This window comes from Bactrocera neohumeralis, chromosome 4, assembly GCF_024586455.1.
Source record: "Bactrocera neohumeralis isolate Rockhampton chromosome 4, APGP_CSIRO_Bneo_wtdbg2-racon-allhic-juicebox.fasta_v2, whole genome shotgun sequence".
NCBI lineage: Eukaryota > Metazoa > Arthropoda > Insecta > Diptera > Tephritidae > Bactrocera > Bactrocera neohumeralis.
Window position 1 is genome coordinate 71975713 of NC_065921.1, and position 18121 is coordinate 71993833.

Here is an 18121-nt window from a genome sequence, read left to right on the forward strand (position 1 = left end):
AAACTATTCATAATTTATATGGCTTCTCAGACTATATTTAATAATTTGTGGTTGGTGTCGTCGAGATCATACCATTTATGTCGTTTGCTAATCCTTAACTGAATGATAATAACCCACGTTTCGATTTTAAAAATAGTTTGTATATATTTCAAAAGCGGTGTAAATGTGTGCAAAGCGGTACATACTAAAATTGTACAAATACTGTATTTAACTAAAAAATGTTTGCTAGTTAGTCAGTTTTTTTAACATCTCCATTTGTGTGTCCAGTGTAACTTTGATAACAATTCACCATATCTTTCGCCGTGTAGCTGTAGAGCTTCTTACGACTTCCGGAGAAATTCTATAAAAAATCATGTGTTTAATAGTTTTTTGAAGTATTTAAATTTACATTTCTAGCATACGTTTAAATCACCGGCAATCAACGTCCATAGGTACACAAAAGCAGCAGGTAAAACGCTGACAATGATGGCGAATTCAAAATTGGTGAACGTTTTAAACATTTTCTTTCCGTAATATATGTAAAAATTTGTCAGTACTACGTGATTTTTTGTACTTTTTCCTATGTCAATTCAATTAGTATATTTGTATGTAGTTGATTTTAAGGGGAGGGAAGATTAAATTTTATGAATAACAAATTTGTCACCTCTCAGCTGTTTGCTATAAAGACGCTAGATCACGATAGTAAATGGTATTTGACAAGCAAAACAAAACAAATATAACTTATAAAATAACAATTAATTTTGTACCTGTATTTCAAAAGAAAAAAGTTTGTGTCAATGTTGTAAAAGTTCTACAGAACAGTTGAAACTAAACTAATTAATTATTTTCATACCACAATTTAGGTATTATTGTTAATAATATTGCCACCGTTTACAACACTGAAATTCACAATTGGTGCTAATCATTTTATCGATGACATTACGTCTTACGTCTGATCAGTCAAAGATTTTCGTGATCTAAATTTTATAGTTCTTCTTGGCTTGTGCAAATCCAATTTTAACAAAAATGAGAATCCCATTTGGCAAAAAGCATGCTGAAATCGCCACTTCCTTGTAAGTTATGTTATAAGTGCTTTTTCCTATGCAATTACAATGTTTGCCCAAAAATGTAATTTGTGCAGCAAGCAAGATTTGTCTAAACATTGCATAATCAATAAGCGAATATAAGTTTAATAAAATAGCAAATAATTTTTGTATAAGGCAATAAGTAATAGTTCTACCATTACTTTTTCAGCGTCTCATCGGCGGCAGGATTTGGTGGCGCAGCGGGGCTTGCTTTACTCTACCTGACAGATTGGAAATTGGTGCTGCAATACATGCCAATCTACAACACGAAATTTGACAAATCCGAATAAATTGTTTGATGCGATTGGGAGAACATTTACATTTTTCGCTCTATCCTTATGTTGTTCATAAATCTAAAGTAACTTACATTATACACTTAATGTGTTCGAAAATAAAGTAGTGTGGAAGTTTTAGTGAAGTACAGCACATTTGCCTTGTTTGTTGCTATTGACTTGCTTAAGCCGTTTATGTACTGAGCCAAATTAAACGTAAATGTTCATAAAAATAAGGTTGAAGTATAAGCCGATGTTGTTGTTTATAAAACAACAAAATGAAGGGTTCTGCTACAATTACACACAATTTGTTTTTCAAACTAAAAAATATGCGGCGGTAAGGAACGTAAGGCAGTTTACGCTTATGATTTGAGACAAATTTACTCGAGATATATTATTATTTATCTATGAGGGAAGCGTCTGCTATAGTACTTGAATTAGATTAGATTTGATTAATAAATGAGGAATGCACCGCGACCATAGGTCTATTGTGCTCTCTCCTAAATCACAAGGACTCCAGCATATTGATAAATTCCAATATTCTGCTGGGTGTTTGAATAGGGAATATTAAGTTTACCAAGATGTTTGTAGCACCGAAAAAGAAACGGCGTTAGAACAACAACAATAAACGGCGAAGACGCTATAAGTTATATAAATATAATGAATGATCAACGTAATGCGCAGAGTCGATTTAGCCACTTTTCTCAGTTTTTGTGATATCGATCAGAAATTTTGCACACGTTGGTTTCTCCCCAAGAAGTTCCTCTTTTATGGCAACAGGCATTATCTAAAGAAGTTTTTATTACAGTCGGGTCTAAGAATCCGAAACGGAACCTTATTTTTAAACGACCAAGGATTGTCCTGGATATTACTTAGGGAATATTTTTTGCCAATTCAACAACAATATCATATATCAGCAGATCAGATTCAAGTCATTATATGGAATTTTCTTATATATTATTTTTTTATTGATCTACAGTTCTAGCCGTTAGGAATACTATTGAGAAGACAAAGCTTGACCATGGTCAAATGAAACAACGTTGTTTGTTAGTAAATCTTTTATTTTCCCACATAAGGAAAATCGATAATAAAAACTCTAATTAACTATTTTACTTAAAAGTCGTATTTAAGCTTATAAGTGGTGTAAAAACATTTGTATTCGTATATATACACAAGTATGTATTATGAATGTATGTATTAGTTTGTATAAAATTACATAGTAAAAAAGTATAAAAAATGGCAGGATACTTTCTGATTCGAGAGTGTTACATCTTTAAAGTACAAAACGATTTGTTCACACTGTATTACCGCTTTAGGCGTTACATGCTATTTGATTAAACAAGTTCCAGCGCATATATGACTTTGCTTTTTCAAATTATTGTATCAAATCTGTAGTAAATTGCTTAAACGATCATTCGTTTAATAATATTTAACTTACATTTTGTTCAATTTCTGCTTATTTCTAACGAAAATTGTGCGAATTCAATATTAATGTGGACTAACATAACCTCACATTTAATAAATGTACTTTGTTTTATAGGTATGTACTATGTGCTTCAAAAATATGCGTATTTAGTTATTCTAATCAGATTCATTAGTTACTTATGCATGTAATATATTATTATTTATAAGCTATTTAACTTTTTTTTCGGTTTCAAGAAAAATATTTTTGTTTACAATTATTTTTACAAAAATAATATGCATATGTATGAAAATAATTTTGTAGTAAAAAATTTATTTAGATTTTTAATTCGCCATTACACTTCAATTACTTCTACTACAAAAAAATACTTCGCTCCATTGACTAAAAATCAACAACATCAAGAGAACGCATGTATGTCTTTTACAAACAGAAAATTAGAAATTATTACAATAAGCTCAACTTCTCAGTCAGTCACCTTATATTTATATATGCATGTATTTTTGATTATATCCAATGTGTGTAGCTAACGCTATAATAATTAACTTTCAAAAAGTTTTAAAAATAATTTGTTTAACAAACCTAAAACTATGAAAAAATCTGTGGTCGTCGACCAGCGATTAACTACAAATTTTTGAAGGAAATTTAACTAAAATATGTATGTATATGTCTAAACAAGTTCGGTGTTTCATTAATGCAGTTAATATTTTTGCAATACACTTAGCTATAAAATAACTGGGGTATAATAAGAAAAAAATTAAAATAAGAAAAATGTAAAACAAAATTACTGCTATCGATTATTACGTATCGATTAGAGCACTTCGCTTTAAACTTTACATATTGGCTGTGAAAGCATAACATTGTGGGTGTTAACTTTAAACTTTCTAAACCACCATAATTGCTCACTAACTTTCCGTACAACAATTTACCGAAAAATAAACTCAGTGACATTTCGATTCTTACACTCTTAATTCGAATAACCTTGACTTTAACCCTAATTTTAACAAACTTACACTCTAATTAGTTTCTCATTTTACTTTTGCTAATTTATAGATCTGGTTCAACGAATGATGCTGGAAACAGACCTGTCTTATTGGTGCGCGCATGCGTGCCCTTATACCAACCATTTTTCTGACGACGTTGCACATAAATTATATCGCCTACTTGTAATTCCAGCTCTATTTCACTATTAGGTGGATATGGAACTACACACCTGAAACGGCTGTAAAAATATATACATTATATATTTGTAAAAAACAACGACAAGTAGTTCTATGTACCTTTCGCGTGAGCACTGTGTTGACTTGGTAGTCGCACTTGCCGCCACAGCGGCTGCTGTTATATTGCATGGCGCAAGCAATGCGGTCTGCCCACTATTGCTACCGCTCACAGCGCCATAATCATTGTTGGAAGTAGATAAAGCGGCTGCTGCATCTAAACTGTGCGATTTGCGGTGATTTGTAGTTATTATGTTTGTAGGAATTATTTGCTGTTGTTCGCCAGCATTTTTAGGTGTGTTAGAAACCAATTGTTGCTGTTGTTGTTGTGGAACCGATGAATTGTAAATGCTACGCAAGGTAGCATTATCCATAGATTGTCGTGCGCTGAAAGCAAAAGAAAAAACAATAAATAAATAAAATGAATAAATATGACAGCGATTCTTTACTTTTGTAAGTGTGGACGTTCTTTTGGTCCTCTCAACTGCTGCGATCCATAGCCCACACCTTGTGCTGCGATTTGTTGCATTTGTGCTTGTTGTTGTTGCTGTGTCTTGTGCATATTCTCTTGAATTTGCGCCATTGCAGATGTATTTGCAGCAGCTGTAGCAAGCGCTGTTGGGTCATTTGGTAGATTCTGTAACAATTGGCTAGGACAGGAGCCAGAGCTGTGTCGAAAATTATATTAATTATTATTTTTATTAATATTAAATTTTATTTAGAATCTGTGTTGTTATTCAAATGTCAATAACTAAAATTGTTGACAAAAACAATGATATTGAGGTATAATGGCAACTTACCGCACATGTACTGGATGCAATTGTGCGTGTGTATGAGCTGATGCGAAGTGTGTGTTGTTTTTCTGTGCGGCGTTGCATACAGAATTTTTGCTCATATTATGAATGGAGGAATCATCAACTGTCGTTGTAGTTGACGAGTCATGTGCGGATTGGGTGTGCGGACTTTTCTGTTGCTGACGTGCGATTGCACTACTCGGAGATTTCGAACGTGATTTGATGTGCGCCAAGCGCTTCATTAACTGCACCGCACTGGATGTGGTGGAGGAAGAAGCTGTTGGCGTGGCTGTATTTGGCATGTTTTCCTTTTGCTTGCCACTATCCTTCTCTTTGACGTTTTGCTCTTTTGTGGTATCATGCGCCTTACTATAACGATTGAAAAACGCCTCGACCGTATGACCGAGCGGTTTGGTCCAAACCGATGAGGCTGGCAATGCGCTGCTCACTTGACGAGGCGGCAAATCAGGCGGTTGATGCAGACTGTGTATTCGCTGTGTTGTTGAAGTCACAGCAGGCGGTGACTGGACAATTGGCACCAGATTTGATCCGGGTTTAATAGTGGTTTGATTGAGGTGTGGTGAGCTCTGCAGCGGTACATACTTCCATTGATGCATCAATTGTTGTTGATCGCGGCTTCGTAGTGGCGTCACATAATTACCCGGAAAAACGCCGGTAATATCTTGCCAGTTCTTACCCTTGAACCAGCCATCCAGACAGCGCTCGATTACGATGTAAACACAACCTGGAATAGAAAAAGTGTTGAAAATAAGTAAAAAGGAAATATTTGCAGCAGCCAAACGGAAATATTTACCTTTTTTTAATTCCAGTTCATCGCTTTTCCGTGGTTTGTATGGATAAAGTGCGAGATAACCCCAAGGTAAACTCGGTGGTATATGCTGTTGCACAACACTGGTTTTCAAAACATTCACGCGTTGTTGCGTGTGCTGCGGCGGCAGTTGCTGCTTTTGTTGCATCTGTTGGGTGTGTATTTGTTGTTGCTGCTGCTGCTGTTCTCGTGCGATCGTGCTTTGCGGCACCGCTACGTTCGCAGCATTAATGCCCTCTTGTACTTCTCCACTACCGTCGCACGAAGCATGCCGCACAATATCTGGTGAATTTGTTTCTGTGGGTACGCTTAAAATTTCCGCTGAATGACGATTCGATTGCAGTATGCTTAGTGTTGCGCCTGTGCCCAATCCTGTGTGCAAGTTGCCAGCTGAGAGGAGAGCATTTAGAGAATGACGCTTTTCACGTTTATCGCGGAAGCGTACTGAGCTGGACCCACTGACGATATTGAGGTTGGAACTTTCATGCTGCGGTGAGGCAGGCAGTGACTGATTAGGACTGCTGGGCATCGATGTTGAGTTTACGCCACTGTTGATGCCGACACAAGCCATACCACTATTTGACGCCGTAGTTGTTGTTGTAGTGCTAACCGATTGCGGGCTAGTAGCGCTTGATGAGGAATTCGAGGCTGAAGCTGATGAAGTTGTTGATTCGCTATTATTGGTATCGATTTGTGGCATTGGCGGGGGATTTCGTAGCTGGTGCGGCATTATTTGCTTCCCGCTGCTCGTAGTTGATGCAGAATAGTTGGCGGCCAATGCGGCTATGTCTATAGTCGGCGGTGCAGTCGTCATTGCCGTTGACATATTGGTAACCAGGTAAGTTGCTTCGAGCACCTGTTTGGCAAGTGCATTCAATTCAACAAAGGCGATAGGGAAAATACCAATTGAACTGCCAATACAACCCTCTGCCCAATTGTGATCAACGCGCCGCAAAACATGTATAATGGTGCCCTTTTTGAATGTAAGACAGCCCTGCTCCTCATTCGGCGGCATTTTAAAATCATATAATGCAATACATTGCGGTGTTGGCAATGGCACAACAACTTGCACGTGATTTATGGGGAAAGTACCCTCAGAAATGAACCCGTTGCCGTTATTAAGCTGTCCCACGTACCAATTACTGTCGATTTTGCGCTTTAGCAACACCAAATCGCCTTTCTTAAAATGCAAATCGGACGGTTCAGATGATTCAAAATCATAAAGTGCGTAAGCGTGTGGCAATAAACAACGTCGTTGTTGTATAAATTGTTGTGGGAGCTGTTGGGCACCACCATTTATGCTGTTACTGACTGGCAGTAACTGTTGCTGTTGGATTTGTGTATGTTCAATTGTTGTGTGTTGTTGCTGCTGCTCATAGTCGGTGACATTTCGTATATCCGGGCTGGATTTGCAGGTGTGCGACTTTTGCTGTTGTTGTGTCTTAATAGCGGCTGCATTTTTCATGCCTACAGTTAACGAAATGAAAAATTATATTTTTTTATATTTGACAGTTCAATTCACAATCATTTATTAATAACATGATTTAAAAAAATAATATAAAATCATTGCACGCACAAACATAATTATGTATAAATCTTATATACGAGATTGCAGTAAAAAGAGTATTGCTATATTTGCATAGTTATATCATAAATGGTGAATGGATTTTATTTAGTAAATAATTATTACTGTGCAATAATCATTCATATTTATTATGCGTATGCATATGCCAGATAGCTTTCTATTACTTTATAAGTACACTAGTGAAAAATATAGACAAAAACACATTAATTTCGGTTGCATCGTTGCTAGTATACCCTTCACAAAACAAAAAAATTCATACAATAGCTTAATTTTGATAGTTCAGTTTGTATGGCAGCTATATGCTATAGTGGTTCGTCCTAAAAAAAATTCTAGGGATATAATAGCATTTGTTTGGGCAGTAATATAAAGTCTCCAAAGTTGTAGATATTTTAACAAATAAACAACAAGCACTGTACAGGGTATAAATATATGTATGTACTTCAACTGAGCACATCGAATATAAGGCAGATATTAAATAAACAAATTTCTTTACATGCATGCTTATTAGTTGTTGTTACCAAAGTAATTCTGTCGTGTGTGGGTTGATTTCATCGCGCAGATATTGAGCAACTCTTGTGGCCCTCATACTAAAATAAGCACCTTTACAAACATAATTTACAAAATGTGCATATATTTATATGTATATTAAAAGAATTTAATGATATGCATGCATGTATGTATAAACCCACCTTCTAGTATCCGCATTAAGAGTACGTTTGGTGGTAAATCATCTATTTTTACTTCAACTAACACACGACATTCCGGACATCGCAGCTCTTGTCGACTGGACACGATCACCTGCGAATTTCAAACAACGATATAAAATCATTTTTACATGCATATGTAATACTGAGGCAAATTCGACAAATGCATGTTACCTCTAAGCATTTCCGACAAAATGTATGTTGGCAGGGTAACACCTTCGATGAAGTATCCAAACGTTCTAAACACACAGAACACTCCAACAAATCATTTAGTGTATGTTCATCCATTTTAGGCACTATTTGTTAATGTTTTTAAATTATGCTTATATCATTTATTTAAAACTTTAAGATAATTTCATATTTTACAAATATGTTTTACTTTATTTTTTATGTGCATACATTTACATATGTATGTATGCTACTAATTCAAGGATAGTAGGTTTAAATACATTTCGATACACTAAATCTAACTGATCGCAGCACATTCCATTCCAATGCCTTAACTGAGTAATGATCACCGCTAATACAACTCAATTCTGGTAATGCTCGACAAGTTCGTTGCGTTTGATGTTATTGCTGTTTTCGTTTGACACCTAGCACTTCACAAATCGCCCAATAAAGATACATATGTATATACACATATTGAGCAAATGCATTCCGCGACAACCGAGTCAAGTGAATGGGCGGAAAATACACACACTTGTGAAATTACTAAAGCCAACTTTGGTAGCTTATTGCTTTGCTTCCGATTCGAACCAATTCAAAAGAAACTATATGCAAATACACTAATTTCTGCTTTAACTACATCTATTTTACTATTTCACTAAATTTCTTATTTAAAATGCATTTTCTCTTTAATCTAATAAGAAAAATTAAGTTCTCAAGCCATGATGATATTTACTGCAAATGTCAAATAGGAAAACTATTGGAATTTATGCAAATTGTGGTATGTTCAATGAAAGCTCTTTCATATGAAAATTCGAACCAAATGCACATTGTATATTTTAATGAGGTGACAAATGCAATTAAATAAACATGATAAAGACGACAACAAAGTAACAAAAATTATTTTAGTGAAAATTAAAAAAAAAATTTATTGAAAGTATGAATTCATGCAGAGAACATATAATATTATACATTCTCTGGTATGAATTCATGTCGCGAATGTAAATTACAAACATTTAGAAAGCACCATATTTCTTGCATCACTGGTTTCTGTTTACGTTGTATCTGGTAAAAGGGAATTGGGAAAAGTCTCCAAAGTACAAAAGATTCAAAAACAGCTGCGATCAAAACATAACCTAAAATTTTCCTTTCAAATATTACACACGCTGTGTCGTGTTTGTGTTTTTGGTGCGCTATTTATTTTTTTGTTTATATTCCAAACTAAACGTTTCAGAAATACATATTTTCGCAAAAGTTTAATAAACAAAATAAAACAACATGCCGAAAGTTCGAAGTGCAACTGGGCCGCCGCGAAAGCAAGGCTTTAACCACTCCAATCACTCCATGAATCCAGAGCGGCCCAAATCTGGCCTGAAAGGAGTAGCCAATCCTCGAACACAGGCAACAATTAAACGACTGCAAATGTATCGCAATTTCAAGGCAAAGCGTGATCGCAGAGGAAAAATTATAACGCCAGCACCATTCCAGGTAAACAAAATGATCTATATTTTCTTAATAAATTAGCTAATATATTCTTCATAGGGACGTTTGCCATCTGGCACCATGGCGCGAGTGGAACCCTCACCAAAATGGTTTAGTAACTCCAGAGTTATATCACAAAATGCGCTGCAAAAGTTTCAAGATGAGATTGGCAAAGCAGTTAAAGATCCATATCAAGTTATAATGAAGCCGTCGCAGTTGCCTATAACACTGCTTAATGAGACAAGCAAGTATAAACGCGTTCATTTATTGGATACGGAAAGTTTCGATACCACTTTTGGCCCTAAAAAACAACGAAAGCGTGTAAATTTAAAAGTTCGCGATTTGGAAGACTTGAGTCGTAGCGCAGAACTACAGGCGGAGAATTATGATGAAACCAAAGATGTTGATTTGGTTCGTGAAGAGACCGGCGAAAAAGCTGCACAACGTGATTGGATATTTGCTGCGGGCCAGAGTCGTCGTATATGGAATGAATTGCACAAAGTAGTTGATGCTTCTGACGTTTTACTTCAGGTGCTTGACGCTCGCGATCCCATGGGCACACGTTCAAAATATATTGAACAATTTCTACGCAAAGAGAAACCGCATAAACACTTGTTCTTCATTTTGAACAAAGTCGACTTGGTGCCTGTGTGGGTCACCCAGCGTTGGGTGGCTTTACTGAGTGCGGAATATCCTACGATTGCTTTCCACGCGTCAATGCAGCATCCTTTTGGCAAGGGTTAGTATTTACAGGTGCAATCACAAAAATGTGTTTCCTAAGTAATAATTTTGTCTTTTTCCAATAGGTGCACTTATAAATCTTTTCCGCCAGCTAGGCAAACTGCATATGGACAAAAAGCAGATCAGTGTTGGTTTCATTGGTTATCCGAATGTAGGCAAATCTTCCGTTATTAATGCATTGCGTTCCAAAAAAGTGTGCAATGTAGCGCCCATCGCAGGAGAAACAAAAGTATGGCAGTATATTACTTTGATGAAACGTATTTTCCTCATCGATTGCCCTGGTGTGGTTTATCCCTCGGCAGAAACCGACACCGAAAAGGTTTTGAAAGGTGTTGTACGTGTTGAATTGGTCACAAATCCTGAAGACTATGTTGATACAGTTTTACAACGTGTGCGTAGGGAATATATACAGAAAACATATAAAGTTGAGAGCTGGACTTCGTCAATGGACTTTTTGGAGCAATTAGCTAAAAAATCTGGAAAATTATTGAAAGGCGGAGAACCTGATATTACGGTGACTTCACGTATGGTACTGAATGACTGGCAACGTGGAAAGTTACCATTTTATGTAGCACCCGAAGGTTATGAAACGCCTCATTCCCAAGTTGATAAGCCACAAATCACCAATGAAACTGAAAACTCTAGACAAGCCGAACAAGACGGTGATGATGCCAAATCTGACGCGCCTACATTTGTAAGTGAGTCAGTTAAGAAGGCGAGAGAGTTCAAACAGCTGCAAGATTTCCGCAAAATTAAAGTTGGTATTGAATTTGAAGCTGATGACGTACGCGAGTTGGACAAAATTGATGTAGAATTACTGGAAAAACAGAAAGCCGAGCGTTTGGAGCGTAAAAAGCAGCGTTTACAAAATCCCGAAGACGAAGAAGAGTCGAGCGATGGCGCCAGTGAATTCTACTCTGAAGACGAATATGTTGAAAATCTGGGACGTGTCGTCCACAAGAAAGCCAACATTAAGCGTAAGGCAAGTGTGGCGATAACAGCTTCTGGAAAGTTCAAAGTGGAGCCTGATGTTGGCGAAGAAAGTGATAATGAAGGCAAACAACCTGCAGCTAAAAAACGTTTAACCGCCAAAGAAAAACGTGCTTTAGAGCGAAGCTTGAAACGCAAAAAGATTGGCACTAATTTCTACGAAGTATCCAATGTGAAAAATCGGAATAGAAATAAGAAACATGAGCCATGATGTAAATAAAATGTGAATGTTACTCCTCCAACATATTGTTAAAACCTTCAAAATCCAAAATAAATTTTATTTATATCATGAATATTGGTTTATTACTTTCATATTTGGATTAATTACTCTTCTTCCTTATATTACTGTTGCTGGAAAAATAATATTTTCAAAATTTTCGTATACAACAAGCGATTGCTAGTCCAGACTAGGCTTTTACGCTTGGAATGAACACGTTGTTCCTGTTTGCACAGAAGAAAAACACCCAAATTTATGTGTGGATTCATTAAATATGTTATAACGGCAAATATAAATTTGTAGTGGGTATAGAATTTGCATAAGTATGTATAACGCAATTGATCATATAAACCAGATTAAAGATACTCTTACTACTTAAGTCTAAAATATTGTAATCAATCATCATCTTGGCAATTCTTCTTCTTTTGCTTTTTACGTCCCATCAAATCGTACTTGGCACTAATGTCATTTTCCGGCTCTTCTTCGCTGCCACTACTTAGTTCAGAATCACTGGACTCAGTGTAGGGTCCAATGCCTGGTAATATCGCGACACACTTTAGCTGTCCTTTGTCAAATTTATCTGTATTAATGCTTGTTAATGTGCTAAGTTTAGTAGTGTTGGTTGTAGTTGAATCTTTGCCTATTTTTGGATTTGAAGAACCAGCGATTTCACCATTTTTTCGCTTAATACCAAGTCCAAGTAAAGACTTTTGCGAAGGTCTTGCGGCAGTTGTAGTTGTTGACAGTTTCGCAAGCTTTCCGGTTTTAATTTCCGACTGAAGTTTCTAAATAAATAAATTTTGAATAAAGTTAAGTGCTGCTAATATATATAACGGTAAATAATGTATATAATTACTTTATCAGCAGTTTCCTCCTGTAACGTTGCTACACGGTCTCGGAATTCTTGCAGTTCCTTTCGTTCTTCTTGAATTTGTTTCTTTTCAGCATCAATTTTGTTTTGGTCGACTAACTCAAGGAACTGTACTTCATCGTCATCTAGACCACGTATTAAGTTTTCTAAATTTATTAAAAATTTAATTAACTTTAATTTATATGGCGTTTATTTTGCACTAACTTAATTTGTGAGCTTCCTCATATTCCAAGTCTTTTTTCATTTTCTGTTCCTTTAAGCGCTCGAAAAGTGAACGCCCGTCATATGGTTCCTCAGGACGTTCTAAGTTTAATTATTTAAAATTAAAGGCATTTTTTTTTTTATAAGTTTTGCATTTTTGCATTGTGCATACCCAAAGGCTGGTCTGGCGTGCGAACTTTTTCCCATTCCTCTTGGCGTCGTTTGCGTGCTTCTACCGCTTCAGATTCTGTCACAAAACCCGAACTCATGGTCCATGCAGTAATTTTATTATCAAATTAAATGTTGTTCGCAGCAGATTTTATAAAGATCACTTTATTGCAAACATGCAAGAAATATCAAAAGATTATTTGACGTAGAGTTGGAGATAAACGTCAAAATCTTATCCACAATATAGGTCTGCCTGCGTTCACTGCTAAACAATTGGAGAGAGAGCAACGATAAATGAATGTATTTCTGAACTTCTCTTAATAATTATATAAAATCTCACAAATATAAACAAAAAATCCATAGCCAATTAATTTAGAAATAGCGCAGTATTTTTCTGTAGCGACTTATTTCTAATATCATTCATATCTGATTTCATAGATGTATAATTTTTGTGCAATACAAATGCAACACTGTGTACCCAATACGAAATTGTTCGGTGATTTTTAATCCAATTGCATTTATTGGCCAGTGTTTGCCAGTATTCATTCGGTCGTTGGGAGAATCATACGTTCGTAAAATTCGTGAAGTGGATTTGAAAGTGCGGTATATGGACGCTACACATTGAACACAGTGCCCACTGTAGTACAGCTACAGTAATCGGTATTTACATACAAAAACAGCAATAAGGAATATTGATCGGTTGTGATCTGTGAGCACAAAAAAGCAAATATGGCCGCCACTTGTTGGATGTCGAAGATTGTTTGATGAACGGAAAGTGAGAAATGTATGAAAAACTTCATTTCTTCGTTGGGGAAATGATAGCGTGTATACAAATTAGTAAGGTAAAGGCGAGTTTATGTAAAATATGAAAGTTTTCATTACAAGAAAAATTTCTAATAGCGTGAAAAATGAATAGATAATATAAGTGCATATCAAAAATATGAAAGATCATAGAATGAATAAAGTAAAACCAAAGAAACGAGCTACGAAAGAAGGAAAAGGAAGACGCGCAAGTGCAGAGAGTTTGTGTTAAATTAAATAAGAAATTATTAATGCAGAAATGAGTGCTGGGGAAAGATAAATGTGCAAAGTGTTAAAAACGAATGTGGATAAAGCAAAATCGAAGCTACGAAAAAGGTGCGCAGACAAACATAAACGAGAAAAGAAAGAGAGAGAGAAAAAAAGAGTCAAAAGTTCAACTTTGTCGTTTTTGCTGCGTGCTGTTAGGTGATCTGTGCGAATTGCTAGCTGTCCTGCGTACCGTGTTGCTTTTGTCAGCCAATTTTTTGTTGCTGGAGATTTGATTTCTATTTCATGTTCGTGTGTGGCATTATTAATATGTGTACATGTTAAGTCGCCGGCGTAAATTGTTCATATAATTAGTTTGTACTTGCACAGTAATTACTGAAAAGAATTTAAGTCGGTTGCTCACAAAGTACAACGTCTGTTACGATTGTATTGTACAGCTAATTATCTAAAAGTGCATATTTTAACGTTATTAAGTTCAAATCAATACTATCGGATATATAATCCGTTTATATAGTTGCATTCATATGTGCAGGGTAATTTCAGAAAGTTCTTAGTTTTTATTTTTTTTTTTTTAATATATGTATTTATTGAGTGTAATTGAGTGGGTGTACCAAAAATTTTGCCCACCAGTGTTTCTTATACACTCGTTTAGATTTCGGGGACCAGTTTTTTAAGTGCATATTTCCTCCCTACCTTTTTATGTTTTTACATACATACCTACATATCTCTTAATATTTCTGCTGTCAGTATTTTCGAGGTGGGCAAGCGCGCAAGCATTCATATAGTCCCAAACTAACAGCAACGGCGCTTGAAACCTGCTCATGAAGCAGATCAGAAAAGAAGAAATATGAGAAAAGACATAGTCTTACGGTAACACATTGATTCGCATGGGTATGGTATAGGGGCTGGCTGGGGTAGGCAGACTGGTTGCGCGTTGGCAGAAATGAGAACAATCGTGATCATAAAAAGCACAATAACTATGCGCAAAATGCAGATAGTTTGTATATTTCAAAAGTTTGTGTTGATAAAATTTTGTATAGGTACTTGTTTTAGTTTATTAAAGTAGGTATATAAAAATGTACATACTTATGTATACGCATTAAGATAGTGTCGGTGAAAAGGAGGGTTGGCGGCAAATAAAGCTTTGCTATTAGAAAACTCATCTGGAATCACTCACCGATGGTGACCTGTGCATGATGATTTCATTTTTGTATTAATATGTAATAAATTATAGTGTTTACAGTAATATTAGAACAGTTGCTTATGTATATACATATTTAGTTTATATATACATATAAAGTTTAAAGGTCGTATGTGTTTCCAATTAAGACAATTTAAAAAAATAGTAAAATTTCTTTAAAACGAGTCTACCTATGTATGTATGTATGTCGAAAATCCTTCTATATAAGCACAAATATAATATATACAACTGTGTATATGAACTATGATAGAAATTATTCTGTGCGGGTTACATAGCAAGAGCTTCACATAACAAAATGTGAGCTAGTATGTAAAAATCAATCAATTAATTAAAAAAGTCTGCATTAATTTTAAAAGTTGTGCAAATGTATTGAAGTATAATGAAATAGAAAATGTGTGGGCATATATTTTGTATGTAAAAACATGTGCATGCTTAAGAAATATCAAAAATTGAAAGAATTCGAAAAAGTGAAATATATGCATGGCACCCTCATCTCGTAAGCTTGTGCAAAATTTAAATGTTGAAAAAAAGGAAAATATGTTACATATATGCTTGTACCTTAAATTGCAAACTTGTGTAAAATTTAAATATATGTTATTTTATTATATTTTTATAGCTTTCGTTCACGTTTTCCGTTTTTTACACTATATAATCTAACAAATCGAATGGCGAAACAACCTAAAGAATCGGAAAGCCGCCTAAATAATTCGAAGTAAACAACTTTCAGAATTCAGTGCAAAAAGTTTATCAAACTGTGAATAATGTGTTATAATTAAAATAAAATTGGTTTCGACCTAAAATATCAAAGTGATAAATAAATGATTTGTTTAGTATTTAAACATTGAAGCAGTGTTTAATCATGAAGTGATTTCGTTCAAATTAAAAAATAATATACACACATATTTACAATAGTTTGTGAAAAGTGACTTAAAGTGAGAGAATTATAAATCTATGTATTCTCCCAAATAATTATAACTAATTCTATTGCAATCGGAATTTTCGTCATTAGCTTGAAAACCTATGGAAGACCCGTCAATCAAAAAGAGGTAAGTTTAAGTAAAATAATTTACGACTTAAAACGTTATTACATATCTCCATGTGTTTTTACGTGTGTGTTGAAAGAAAATTATTTGTATTCGTTTCAGAACATTAATGATATACATATGCCTAAAAAATAAAAAATAAATAAATTTAATGTGGTATTTGCATGTCTCATACGTTCAGTTGTATATTATATGTATATATTATTAACCTTTCTACAATTTATTTTAGAGAGAACCTTGAATTGATTGACACATTAAGTATAAATAAAGAATAATGAAATTATACAACAATAACACAATTATAAAAATGGTTCCAGTAATGACAAACAATCATAATTTTGCAAATAATTTACTAGATAATGCTACCGTGAAAAAATAACTCAATTTTCGAGTTGATTTGTGTTTGAAAAAGTGGATTATTTCTTACATTTTATACATATGTATGTATTTGTCATTTATTTATTTTTACCCTGAAGGAAACTTGGGATATCCTATAATAGATATATATTTTTATGTTTTGAGGTATCGCTCTTTAATTTTGAATAGCTGCCATAAACTAAAGATCAAAATCAAGTATTTGTATAAAAAAAATTTTCGTTTGAGAACACATCTTCCGAGATTTCACATAAATTATGGTTCATGGAAACGCTTCAATTTCCGAACATATTGTTCAAATCTTCATAAAGCAGTCATACAAGCTGAACGCTCAATATTAAGATAAAGATCGATTTAAACCCTTTTATCTTATAAAAAGCACGTGTGAGGGGTATTATAGTTTCGGTGCAGTCGAACTTAAAGTTTTTTTCTTGGTTTACATCTATTGTTTAGTTATTTTATTTTTGTCAGGGGCAATATTGATAAGGAAGTTGATAAGGAAGTAAACATTAACTAACCTTTTCCGGTGTTTTCCATGAATTCGCAAAAATATCTGCTAATATGTATATATAAACATACTTATGAATATAGGTATGTATGTATATATAGCATTAATATTTTAATCAACGTCCTTTGAAGATTGATATGGAAGCCGAAGAATTCCAATTAATATTATTATTATTGCTTATTTGCATTAATATTTAATATGCATTAATTATTTCTGAACGCAATCAATCTCCATCTACCGCAAAGTTCAAAATTGCTTCTTACACACATTAAATTACATATTTATAATGAAAATGTTGACTTTTACGCCATCAATTTGCTTTCCGCGCTGCCATTTCGTACATAGCGATAGCTAAGAAAACGGAGTTGCAAACGCATTAACTTATGCGCATATGGTACTATGCGTAAACAAAGAAAGATAATAATAAATGGAAAGGAGAAGTTTTTTCTCTATTGCGTCCGTTGTCGGAGCACTATTGTTTATTTTATCTAACTTCACTGTCAATTGTTTTGTGCTTTTTCGATTGCACGCTTGTTTTAGTTATCAGAAATATACATATGTACATACATAAGTACATGCCTACATGTATATAAGTTTGTCTTTGAATGCAATTGCATGGCACACAAAGAGTGCAGTATTGAATCAAACGGAAGCGGGTTGAAGGTGCGAAGCAGAGAAGGGAAATTGTACAGAGAACTGCATCAATACACACATATTACTTATATATACATATGTGTATAAAAGGCAGCATTGTATTCGTACACACATATGTACATACATATGTATGTCCATATTTGTAAAAACGAGCGGGTGTGGTATTGTTTGTAATGATAAAAAGTAAACAATATACATACATACATACATATGTCTGTACATATATTACATTATGTCAGTGCAAATGTGTGCGGTTGCAAGAAATTCAACATAAATACATACATGTATGTACGCATGAATGGAAGATATGCCGGGGTTCACTGTATTTTGCGTTGGAATTCTTGTATACAAAAGCGAGGTTAATTAATAATTTTACTCGAATTTAATTAAACACATTTTTATGAACTTATTTTTTGGACCACTCGCACAAAATATTATTATAAACATTTTTTTTATGCTTATGTTTTTTTTATTGATTTTCTTGATCGTTTAAAAGATCAATTATGTTCGAAAATTTTTTAAAAACTAAAATTAAATTATTTTGTTGTGCGCGTAGCGACGAAAAATATTACCCCAATAAGTTTGGTGATT

The 18121-nt window shown here is 34.4% G+C and overlaps 6 protein-coding genes across 8 annotated transcripts in view; 3 read left to right on the forward strand and 3 right to left on the reverse strand.

Annotated features, from left to right (window-relative positions):
- Window positions 1-118: 118 nt before the first annotated feature.
- LOC126756653 (uncharacterized) lies at window positions 119-649 on the reverse strand. The gene is made up of 2 exons (XM_050469873.1): window positions 402-649; window positions 119-340 (listed from the first exon to the last, which is right to left on the reverse strand). The coding sequence occupies exons 1-2, from the start codon at window positions 498-500 to the stop codon at window positions 230-232; spliced, it is 210 nt and encodes a 69-aa protein (XP_050325830.1). The 5' UTR covers window positions 501-649; the 3' UTR covers window positions 119-229.
- Window positions 650-904: 255 nt separating this feature from the next.
- Window positions 905-1492, forward strand: LOC126756654 (uncharacterized). The gene is made up of 2 exons (XM_050469874.1): window positions 905-1052; window positions 1234-1492. The coding sequence occupies exons 1-2, from the start codon at window positions 1006-1008 to the stop codon at window positions 1352-1354; spliced, it is 168 nt and encodes a 55-aa protein (XP_050325831.1). The 5' UTR covers window positions 905-1005; the 3' UTR covers window positions 1355-1492.
- A 1727-nt stretch (window positions 1493-3219) lies between these two features.
- On the reverse strand, window positions 3220-8790 carry LOC126756650 (E3 ubiquitin-protein ligase SH3RF1). 2 transcript variants are annotated; one of them, XM_050469868.1, is made up of 7 exons: window positions 8060-8790; window positions 7871-7979; window positions 5582-7063; window positions 4774-5512; window positions 4423-4641; window positions 4037-4360; window positions 3220-3978 (listed from the first exon to the last, which is right to left on the reverse strand). In XM_050469868.1, exons 1-7 carry the CDS (start codon window positions 8171-8173, stop codon window positions 3804-3806), a joined length of 3162 nt encoding a protein of 1053 aa, XP_050325825.1. In that variant the 5' UTR covers window positions 8174-8790; the 3' UTR covers window positions 3220-3803. The 2 variants fall into 2 exon arrangements, with proteins under 2 accessions (XP_050325825.1, XP_050325826.1); XM_050469869.1 differs by lacking the exon at window positions 8060-8790 and adding an exon at window positions 7700-7781 and having other exon boundaries at window positions 7871-7902.
- A 409-nt stretch (window positions 8791-9199) lies between these two features.
- LOC126755312 (nucleolar GTP-binding protein 2) lies at window positions 9200-11556 on the forward strand. The gene is made up of 3 exons (XM_050467785.1): window positions 9200-9538; window positions 9593-10271; window positions 10339-11556. Exons 1-3 carry the CDS (start codon window positions 9329-9331, stop codon window positions 11472-11474), a joined length of 2025 nt encoding a protein of 674 aa, XP_050323742.1. The 5' UTR covers window positions 9200-9328; the 3' UTR covers window positions 11475-11556.
- Window positions 11557-11732: 176 nt separating this feature from the next.
- Window positions 11733-12935, reverse strand: LOC126755313 (PSME3-interacting protein). Its single transcript, XM_050467786.1, has 4 exons — window positions 12725-12935; window positions 12556-12654; window positions 12337-12497; window positions 11733-12265 (listed from the first exon to the last, which is right to left on the reverse strand). Exons 1-4 carry the CDS (start codon window positions 12819-12821, stop codon window positions 11876-11878), a joined length of 747 nt encoding a protein of 248 aa, XP_050323743.1. The 5' UTR covers window positions 12822-12935; the 3' UTR covers window positions 11733-11875.
- A 325-nt stretch (window positions 12936-13260) lies between these two features.
- LOC126756342 (uncharacterized) overlaps window positions 13261-18121 on the forward strand; it is a 315110-nt gene continuing 310249 nt past the window's right edge. Inside the window, exons 1-2 of one of the 2 annotated variants that reach the window (XM_050469324.1) lie at window positions 13261-13562; window positions 15567-15996. In XM_050469324.1, coding sequence (XP_050325281.1) covers window positions 15971-15996 — 26 coding nt within the window. In that variant the 5' untranslated portion in view covers window positions 13261-13562; window positions 15567-15970. The remainder of the gene's footprint in view (window positions 13563-15566; window positions 15997-18121) is intronic. The other variant, XM_050469325.1, reaches the window with a different exon arrangement.

Coding starts and splice junctions, on each gene's coding strand:
- LOC126756653 (XM_050469873.1), bottom strand. CDS start 500: ATGTTTAAAACGTTCACCAATTTTGAATTCGCCATCATTGTCAGCGTT. Junction 341..401: donor TGATTGCCGGTGATTTAAAC/GTATGCTAGAAA, acceptor GATTTTTTATAG/AATTTCTCCGGAAGTCGTAA.
- LOC126756654 (XM_050469874.1), top strand. CDS start 1,006: ATGAGAATCCCATTTGGCAAAAAGCATGCTGAAATCGCCACTTCCTT. Junction 1,053..1,233: donor GCTGAAATCGCCACTTCCTT/GTAAGTTATGTT, acceptor TTACTTTTTCAG/CGTCTCATCGGCGGCAGGAT.
- LOC126756650 (XM_050469868.1), bottom strand. CDS start 8,173: ATGGATGAACATACACTAAATGATTTGTTGGAGTGTTCTGTGTGTTTA. Junction 7,064..7,870: donor CTTAATGCGGATACTAGAAG/GTGGGTTTATAC, acceptor CGTTAACTGTAG/GCATGAAAAATGCAGCCGCT. Junction 4,361..4,422: donor GAACGTCCACACTTACAAAA/GTAAAGAATCGC, acceptor TTTTGCTTTCAG/CGCACGACAATCTATGGATA.
- LOC126755312 (XM_050467785.1), top strand. CDS start 9,329: ATGCCGAAAGTTCGAAGTGCAACTGGGCCGCCGCGAAAGCAAGGCTTT. Junction 9,539..9,592: donor TAACGCCAGCACCATTCCAG/GTAAACAAAATG, acceptor TATTCTTCATAG/GGACGTTTGCCATCTGGCAC. Junction 10,272..10,338: donor GCAGCATCCTTTTGGCAAGG/GTTAGTATTTAC, acceptor TTTTTCCAATAG/GTGCACTTATAAATCTTTTC.
- LOC126755313 (XM_050467786.1), bottom strand. CDS start 12,821: ATGAGTTCGGGTTTTGTGACAGAATCTGAAGCGGTAGAAGCACGCAAA. Junction 12,498..12,555: donor TGAGGAAGCTCACAAATTAA/GTTAGTGCAAAA, acceptor TAATAAATTTAG/AAAACTTAATACGTGGTCTA. Junction 12,266..12,336: donor AGGAGGAAACTGCTGATAAA/GTAATTATATAC, acceptor TTATTTATTTAG/AAACTTCAGTCGGAAATTAA.